Here is a 9,804-nt window from a genome sequence, read left to right as displayed (position 1 = left end):
AGATCTCGACGCTGTCTCGCTACAAACTAGAAAATATCTTGGCTGTCCCACGGTTGGCTGCAGCTACGGGTCCGTAGTGGTCGGTGAATACATGGTTTTCACCGATATAGCCCGACTTGTAGCCGCAAAACGGGTAACGTTGGCTGTCAAAACGGCTTTGTAGTTCTCTATGTTTCAGAGCTGATTTTTTAAGTAGTACAACCATGGGCGTGGAAGTCGAGACAATATCTCCCGGTGACGGTGAGTTCATTTATCCGCTTGTGTGTGCTTCGATGCCTGGGTTGTGGTGTAGGGGCTCGGTGGTTCCCCACAGTGTCGTTGAAATCTTGTTAAATCGTCAACATAATTTACATACAATATCAAGTTCAGTGTTCGACGATGGATAGTAATTTCCTCGTCAGATAGGTAGCAACTAACAGTTGTATTCGGGATATAATAAGGGGTATGTAAAGCCAATTATTCTCTTGTTATTCATCATCACTGACGACTGCACTGTGTTTTTTTCTCGAACTCTCCATACGTAACGTTACAGTTAAACGGGTTACCTTGGCAAGCTTTTTCTGCATGTCTCTTTAAATTGAGAACTTGTTCACAAGGTAACTGAGATTTGGCAGCCAGAATAAAGATATTGTCAGGTTGTCTTGTAAGACTCCTCAAGACGTATGTAGCTCTGTAAAACAAATAACACATTTATAGGCATTTGATTGTCCTGGAAAAAGAAGCCTCCAGGCTAAAGTTTCAAAATGAAAATGATACTAACAGACGCATATCTGACTTCAATATGTCTGCAGGCATAATATAAGGAGGGTATGGCATTCCTGCCAGGAACACCTCACCAGACTTGGCCCAGTCATGGTCTACAAGATAAGCCTGGCAGCTTCTGAGCTGTACACACAATAGCCTAACCATTGTTTCTCTCTCTTCTCAACAGGAAGAACATTTCCAAAGAAAGGCCAGACATGTGTTGTTCATTACATAGGTAACTGACCCTTTCTTTGAAATTTGGCAATCATGGAGCCATACATATTTCCTGTCTCCTTGTTGAGAGAGGGCATTTGTGTGTGTGTGTGTGTGTGTGTGTGTGTGTGTGTGTGTGTGTGTGTGTGTGTGTGTGTGTGTTTTGACAATTCAGTTTGCAGCCCAGCTCTCACAGTGTATGCACAGTCTGCGAGACATGTATGCACCTGTTTGTCGCTTAAAGTTTCAAAGATAGGGTGGAGCTGCCACCACACCCACGCAATATTATTTTTCTTTTGTTTTGAAGGAGATGTCTATTGGTGTCAATGCCATTTTACAGACCGTTGAAACTTGTACCATGCACATAGAACACACAGACACACACACAAACACACACACACACACACACACACACAAACACACATGCCCTTTTTTCCTGTTTGTCTCCTGTCAGATTGCCCAGTTGTGAGGCGGGGCAGTAAGACGCTGAGACATTTGGGAAATCAATTTGGGTTATTCTGTGCCCCGGGGTTGGCAGTCCAGACAACTAGGTCAGACAGAAAGTAAACAAAACCTAGTTCACAGTCATCAGTCTGTCTGATTATCAGTGTTATTACATGGCTATAACAGTTATTGCACACTCCCTAGTTTTGGCTCTGTTGTAAACAGGTTTGATTGCTTGTGAGTATTGTTGTATTGTCTGTGAATGTGTTTGCATGCAGGTATTAATCTTTAGCCAATTATTGCTTGTCCCTCGTGCTGGGGATTTTCCGTCCATTTAAAATGGATTCACATGGTTGTCTTAATCTGTTACAATATGGTGGCACTGAGTTTTTTTTAATAGTATTTAGTTTAATAGAAGAATTTCTCTTTTTGTTGTGTGTGTGTGTGTGTGTGTGTGTGTGTGTGTGTGTGTGTACAGTACAGGCCAAAAGTTTGGACACACCTTCTCATTCAATGCGTTTCCTTTTTATTTTCATGACTATTTACATTGTAGATTCTCACTGAAGGCATCACAACTATGAATGAACACATATGGAATTATGTACTTAACAAAAAAGTGTGAAATAACTGAAAACATGTCTTATACTTGAGATTCTTCAAAGTAGCCACCCTTTGGTTTTTTATTAATAAGGGGAAAAATTCCACTAATTAACCCTGACAAAGCACAGCTGTGAAGTGAAAACCATTTCAGGTGACTACCTCAGGAAGCTCATTGAGAGAACACCAAGGGTTTGCAGAGTTATCAAAAAAAGCAAAGGGTGGCTACTTTGAGGAATCTAAAATATAATACATGTTTTCAGTTATTTCACACTTTTTTGTTAAGTACATAATTCCATATGTGTTCATTCATAGTTTTGATGCCTTCAGTGAGAATCAACAATGTAAATAGTCATGAAAATAAAGAAACACATTAAATGAGAAGGTGTGTCCAAACTTTTGGCCTGTACTGTATGTGTGTGTGTGTGTGTGTGTGTGTGTGTGTGTGTGTGTGTGTGTGTGTGTGTGTGTGTGTGTGTGTGTGTGTGTGTGTGTGTGTGTGTGTGTGTGTGTGTGTGTGTGTGTGTGTGTGTGTGAGATAATAGTCAGGCCAACTCTGGATAACAAATGTTGTGTTCTATTTAGAACAGTGGAAAAAGTAACCTGATTTCACTTTGGGCCTGCTCTCTGCAGAGACACAGTACGTGAGGGCTTGGTAGTCACTCGCTCTTTGCCTGGTGGTGCTGTTTCCCTCTACCTACCAATTATTTGGTTAGTACGTTAGCAAAAGCAGACAATGAGTTTTAGTCTCCATGTGCACCTCAACCCCACTCTAAGGTTATACTTATTGTGGACCCTGTGCTCCATTGTCACAATCGCATCATGAAATGCGTTCCTCTAAAGGCGGAGCTGCACACCAAATGAAAAATAAGACCTCAGTGTTATAGGGCTGTTCTCGATTGAAGAAATTCTTAGTCGACTAACACTCATTCAATTGTATCGACTAATCGATTAGTTGATTTAATCGACAGATCTGTAAATCTGAGTTTCTCCGCAAAGAGTCATGCAAAAGCGCCACTTTAATTCTTGTGTTTACCAGAGATGTGCTCGTACGTTTCTTGGAAATAAGTCATTCAGCATGAAAAAAAGCATCAAACATGACCGATTAGTCGACTAATCGACTAAGAGGGAGCAGCCCTACAGTGTTGAACACAAGCCACAAGATTATCTGAAGAATGTTGTTTTCTTAGAAGAAATTAGAGCATTTGTATTGTCATATGTAGTGCTAGACACAGAAAGGCTTGTATGCAGCGCACATGTAAGCACGTTTCATATCATATACTGATGCATTGAAGAGGTATTTCTCACGCTATTTTGATTTCGTTCACGTGTTGTGTGTAGTTTAACAGGCAAAATGTAATCCTAGAACACACACAGATTAAATATCTTTCTATTTTGGGAAATCCCTATTAATTGGTATTAACAGTTCAGCCAGTGTGCGTTAGTTATCCAGGAATTCGTATGAAAGCTAAACTAATGAGGATTTAAGATTACATAAATGACTTTTTGGGTCAGTAGGCTGTAATAAAGACAGACAGTAACCTACATTTGTTTTATTTTAAAAGCTCAAATACAAGATTAGGGCAAGATCTGATAAAGAGATAGTACTGGTAATAGAGGTTAGCTGTAGATCTGGGACATCGGCCTGTCCAAGTCATCCAGCTGGCTGTTCGTGCAAAACCACAGACTTCACCCTCCACCGCACCCTGCACTGGTGTTAGTTTTCCAGATAGCAGAGCTAAGAGAAACAGTTAGAGAGGGAGAGAGAGCGATTTCCCAGTACATAATGAGATTGGAAACCACTCCTGTTTCAGCATTTACCATTAGGGAGCCTCATTCTCACAGAGACTCTCTCTCACTCGCTCACTGCTATTCCTTTTTAATCCTCACTTTCACCTTTGGGATTTTAAACATGCAGACACACACATGCCAGAGCACATAGACACACAGATATGTGAGTGACCCCACCCCCCTCCCCCCACCCCCCCCCCCCACCCCCCCGCCCCTCTGACTCTAGTGAGAGTTGTGGTTGCCCAAATTAGCAGAGTGCTCATTGCCACGAGGCAGGTAAGGGGCTCTGGCTTGGACAAAAATAATTAGAAAAGCTGCTCACTCTTTCACACACATTCTTGTTTCTGTCATGCCTGACTGCCAGTCTGTTCACAGAGCAGCCGCTCTATCAGCAGCACATCTCAGAGCAGGGTTGCAAAGACAAGCAGTCTGGCGTGTAAATGTATATGTAAAAATGGTAAAGTGCCTGATTTGAGGGCAAATCGTATAATATATGAAGAGCTGTTAGGGGCTCAGAGGCTTCCGTCCCCTGTTTGTGCGCCAAGCTGGGCCAGCAGTCCTGCAATCACAAGCCCATTTCTCTGTCAGGCTCTCACTGGAGGAAGGAAAAGAAAGTGGATCTGATATCAGTCAAAGTGAAGAAATCTACAGCAGCCTGTGGGTTTCCGTGATCGATGAAGTTTGGCACCAGGCTATGATGATAAACAGCCTCGTCTCCACTGACAAGACGCCTGAGCTTTGGGAGCAACAGGCTTATCCGATATGATGTCATGCCTAAATGTGAACGTCATTCCTTACCATGTTTGAGCTCCAGACTTCACCACGAAACGTGTTGCTGAAGCAGAGTCCTAATGGCCCTTGGTGTGGGACACAGAAATAGATAGAGACTGAAACACTGGGTTGCATGTCAGGGGATGCCAAACTCGCCTTTCAAGGAGAGTGTTGTGATTGAATGTCGTGGGAAGTGTTCAATCCAGACATGGGAGAGTTACAGAAAGCAAGAAAAGAGCTGAGAGTTTGACTTTTAACAGCTTGTATTTTGATAGAGCAGGCACAAGATCTTCTTGTAGTGCCCCCCCCGACAGAAAAGATGGGAGAGGTGATTTGAGGAGAAATATTACAGCAGTGTTATAGCACGTTAGTAATTATCCAGCAAACTGGTCCACTGACGAACCAGGTCACCCGAAATCTTGTCCAGAATGGGCTTTTGTTTGGCATCTATAATGATAGGATTAGAATAACTTTTAAGCCACTGCTGAGGATAATTTTCAGACTATTCGTGGCGCAGCAGTGAATTTGCTATTTATTGATTTTATTTAATTTTTTTCTGAAAAAACTCCTAATTACGCATCGCACCTACTCCCAGTTTCTCACACTTGATATATTAACGAAGCATGTGCAAGATTTTTTTCTTTCCATTGAGACGTGCGTGCTTGCAGCTGTGAAACGCGGCAACACATACAAGTTTGTCATAGACGGATAGCTTTACGTGCATCTCATTTCATCCACACTTGGGCCGGGGGGGGGGTTTGTTGTTGTGCTGGCCACCGTCCTAGACGGGGGTGAGACAAGATACAGTAAACTGAGTAAAAATAACCCCCACCCCTGTGGGCCACAGATTTTTGCAGATCTAGCCAGAGCATTACCAAGTGCAAGCCTTTTTTTTTTTTTATGAGGAGAGAGTCTGGGAGTCGGCCTCGGGAAGGGACTGCGTTATTTTTGCAGAGACCCCACCCATGCTTAGCTGTTCAAAGAGTGATAACGGAGCACTGATACAAGGGCGCTGTACAAGTCGTTTTGGATGCTTTTGCTTTCCTGCAAGATACAGTCTGACAGCCATGAGTGAAACGTCCATGCACCTGTTTAGCCTCGCTGTCATTATATATTGAAAGTAGCATAGAACATTACGCCAAGCGTCACCATGCTGTAACGCAGTGAAATACTGGAATCGCCATCTCTCTTTAGAGCAATACTGCTTTATATTTGCTTTCACAGGAAACAAAGAGCTTGTGGTGTTTTCTTCATTTTTTTTTCTCTTCCCTTTCTCAGTCTGGTTTTAGCCAGTTGCCGGTGTGTACCACAGTCACTGTTGCTAGTAACCCCTCTGCCGGCTGCTGCTGCCTCCTGCAATACGATTTGGAGTTGTTATTCGTTTCTTTTTTTTCAGCGTAACATGGAGGAGCCTTTACAATAGCGTGTTCAGTTTTCTCGGGGTAGGCTTTTACACCAGCAGTCTCTGAGCAGACGGCCTCAACCAACCAGTAGGACTAATTAGTGCAACGCTCAGGATGTGATTCCCCTCGCTGGGCTCGCACCTGTGAACATTGCCTATCTGTGTTTCCTTGCGAGTTGCAGCCACCACTGCCAGAAACTGAATCCGCTGTTCTGCAGTTAACGCAAGAAGGTTTTGCCTCTCTGCTACTCGAATGCCCTGCAGCAGGTGGTATTCGCCCTGGTGTGTGTGCACTCGATCACTCCATGGTTGGACCGAGCCCAGTCCGAAGTTGGACCTACTAAGTTTAGGGGGAATGAAACGGGAGAGGCAGTACAGTACCAACATTCATATGGCTTATAACTTTAAATGCTAAGTATTCACACTTGTTGAATTACGACAGAGGAAGATAAATCAAAGGACAATTACAGGGCAACCTCCAGAAAAATGCAAGTGGAAAGTTTTAGCTCGAAGCTACTTCGACTCACTGCTGCATGACTGTAAAACTAGTTAAAAAAAGAGATAATCATTCATGTTAGGGTTGGGCCATATGGATAAAATCTTCAATCATAGTATATGCCATTGTATCGCCTACTGTTAGATATCGCTTGTTCCTCAAAGATACGTTCGTGCACAGAAAAAAATAAACTGTCATGTTGACTTGCTCTCTTGGACGTCGAAGAGGGTCAGAAAGTTCACTTGAGTTATCAGAGTAACACAACATCGCTTCAAATGGCAGCTTGGATTCCCTCAAGTGAAAGTGGCAAGGGGAAGTCAAGGAAGGCATGTTAAAATGACTGGTGAAGTGGGGCCAGTGCCTTTAGTAGTGTTTAATGGCCCCAGTGTTATTGTCAGTGTTCTGAAGGCGCGCAGTCCTGCACCGCTGCGCCTTTGTTACCCTCTTCTCCCTGTGGTCTAGATACAGGCAAGGCATGGCCTAGTTAACTTTAAAAATAATCCACTAAACCAGGCCAATGCTTCCTGATTCACATTCCCTTTGTTCATTTGCGTAATTGAAACAGACCCAAGATCCTGATAAGAAGCAGCGCCAGAATAATTCCTCAGACTGGAGCCAGAATGACTTTATTATTCCTTTTAATCTTAAAATGCCTCTTACCCAAACATTAGCTACTGAGGAAAGGGTGTGCATTGATATGGCATCACACTGTGATAAGTGACCATAATGAAATAAGATTAGGTACAGTCTTATTACTAGCATTTAGCTATAGAGATGTGGGAAAAAAACTAGGAATTAAGTAAAAATAAGCGTGTGCTTCGTCTTTATTTTGTATCAGATGATCATGGGTCGCTTCTTAACCAGATGCTTCACTACCCTCTGAATGTTGTTAATGTCATTTTTTTTCCTTTGGCAGGTATGCTGCAGAATGGGAAGAAGTTTGACTCTTCCCGAGACAGGAACAAGCCCTTTAAGTTCAAGATTGGACGGAGTGAGGTCATTAGGGGCTGGGAGGAAGGAGTAGCACAGGTAAGAGGGAAAGCTAAGGCAGGTTGAATTCAATGGCTGATTACGACTATTATTGCATATTTTTGATGTTTAACCCTCCTGTTGTCCTCGGGTCAAATTTTACCCATTTTCAAAAGTTTCTATATCACAAATTTGTGTTTCTTTCAACCAAATTGTTAAAAAAAAACAATGTGGATGGTTCCATACAATTAGTAAAGTTCACTGCTTTCATTGAATTTAGATAGATAGATAGATAGATAGATAGATAGATAGATAGATACTTTATTCATCCCGAAGAAAATTTTTGAATTTTATATTTTATTATGTTATTATATTATATTCATAATTTGGGTGTTGTATTCAATTTTATGGAATTTTAATTAAATTTGTTTTATGAAAGAATGTCGAAAAAACTCGTCAAAAACATTGGAAGAAGTGCCAAAAAAGTGCCAAAAAACGTGGATAAAAGTGAAGAAAAAAAAAAACGCTGAAAAAAGTGGCAATAACATCGGGGGGAAAAGCGATAAAAGTGTCAAAAAAGACGACCAAGCCGTTGACCAAAAGGTTTTCATTTAAAATTTTGACCCAGAAAAACAAAAAGTTTGCCTGTTGGTCGACGGGAAGACAACACAAGGGTTAAAGGGATCCTAGCTGGTTACTGCTCCCGTTCTTGTCAAACTTGTAGTGTTCTGTAATAATACGTGACAAGGAGACATCCGAGACTGAAGAGTCAGCGAGAATTGGCTAAGCAGCACCAGCATGATTAAAGTGATACTCTTCTCAAAACTACAAACTTGTTACACCACATTTGATGCTGCCTATATAGGGGTACGGCACTGTATAGGCTTTGGTTGGGTATCACTTTATTGTAGGAAACTACCAAACTTGATCCTTTTCCCAATGTCTGTGTTTCCTTATTGTCCGTCGTTGGGGTTTAAATGTCTAGCGAAAGGAATGTGTAAATGTTTGGCAATCAAGTCTCAAACCTTGAACGTAGGATTTTCACCCAAACAAAAACTGTGCTTGAAATTGCATTGTCATTTATAAAACAAACAAAAAAGGACAGCGTTAGCTATGATGTATTTCCTCTCTCAATTTTATACTCTTTTATACTGAAATGAACAGAAACCAGCGGTGTGTGTGGGGCTTTTAAAACAGCATTAAAAAAAAGAAGAGCATCAGCAGCATACTCAGTCATGTTTTCCTTTTCTCGTTTGCTGCAGATGAGCCTGGGCCAGAGGGCAAAAATCACCTGCACACCAGATATGGCTTACGGCGTGACAGGCCACCCTGGGGTCATCCCCCCGAACGCCACACTTATATTCGATGTGGAACTGCTCAAGCTGGAGTGATGCCTGAGGTTAAATACGAAGGGTGAAGCTTAATGAGGCTGAGTTTGTCACGACCTGTTTCTACAGGGAGACCATACTTGGCTGCTGCCTCCCACCATCCACCTACTCTTCTTTGATTTCTACAGTCTTCTTTAGTTCAATATTTAAACGTATCTACCGCTGCTTTGTTGCCATCTTGTCATAATACATCCTTGAGAAAGATTTCACATCGTGCAAGACTTTTTCACTCACACCACAGTTTGGCTTGTTTGTTAGTCAAAGATGCTATTTTGTTTGACTGCATTTAAAGTTGTACATTTTGTTGAACCGTGAGGAAATCCTTCATCATGATCACGAGCCACACTACATTGCAATCAAAACATATACTGCCTTACAGTTTCAACAACAGAGGATGTGTATTTATGTTGAAAGTACATAATTTCTGCTCTGTATCTTAACTGGGCATTATATACCACTGTCTGCATTGCCACTTTGATAAAGGTTTGTCCTGCTGAATGCTCTGAATGATGTTGCTATGTGTAGTATATTTTATATCCCTCATAAACATGTACTGCAAGGCTACCCAATCAAATCTAACCCAATCCAATACTGTACAGAACTCTATGAGAGCCATTACTACTATGACAGTTTATCGACCAACTCTTGAATAAAAATGGCATGTATTGTGTTGAGAAGTCTGTGTCCTGTGTGTGATTTGTGAGTGAGTGATTAAGTAATAATAGCAAGAATACAAAATGATTTACGGTATGTTTGAAATTGACAGCATGTTACAGACAGGGGTTTCTCCAGCAACATCACCTCCTAGTGGCAGATTTTATAAAAATGCACTATGGCTGCGTCTAAATAATCAATAGTACTAATAAAGTATATACTGTAACTAATAGTATCCATCCTCCAAAGTAAATGGGCTGAGCAAACTTCACTAACATTGTGTAATATTAAATAACGCATAATTGGAATATTAAATTGGATTGTAATAACAATTG

At 41.5% G+C, this 9,804-nt stretch overlaps 1 protein-coding gene across 1 annotated transcript; it reads left to right on the top strand.

Annotated features, from left to right (window-relative positions):
• Positions 1 to 58: 58 nt before the first annotated feature.
• Positions 59 to 9,492, top strand: fkbp1b (FKBP prolyl isomerase 1B). Its single transcript, XM_039781819.1, has 4 exons — positions 59 to 240; positions 932 to 979; positions 7,375 to 7,487; positions 8,690 to 9,492. The coding sequence occupies exons 1-4, from the start codon at positions 204 to 206 to the stop codon at positions 8,816 to 8,818; spliced, it is 327 nt and encodes a 108-aa protein (XP_039637753.1). The 5' UTR covers positions 59 to 203; the 3' UTR covers positions 8,819 to 9,492.
• The last annotated feature ends 312 nt before the right edge of the window (positions 9,493 to 9,804 follow it).

Source organism: Perca fluviatilis, chromosome 18 (assembly GCF_010015445.1).
Source record: "Perca fluviatilis chromosome 18, GENO_Pfluv_1.0, whole genome shotgun sequence".
Taxonomy (NCBI): domain Eukaryota; kingdom Metazoa; phylum Chordata; class Actinopteri; order Perciformes; family Percidae; genus Perca; species Perca fluviatilis.
Note: the sequence above shows the minus strand (reverse complement) of the source record. Positions and strands in the feature narration are given on the sequence as shown.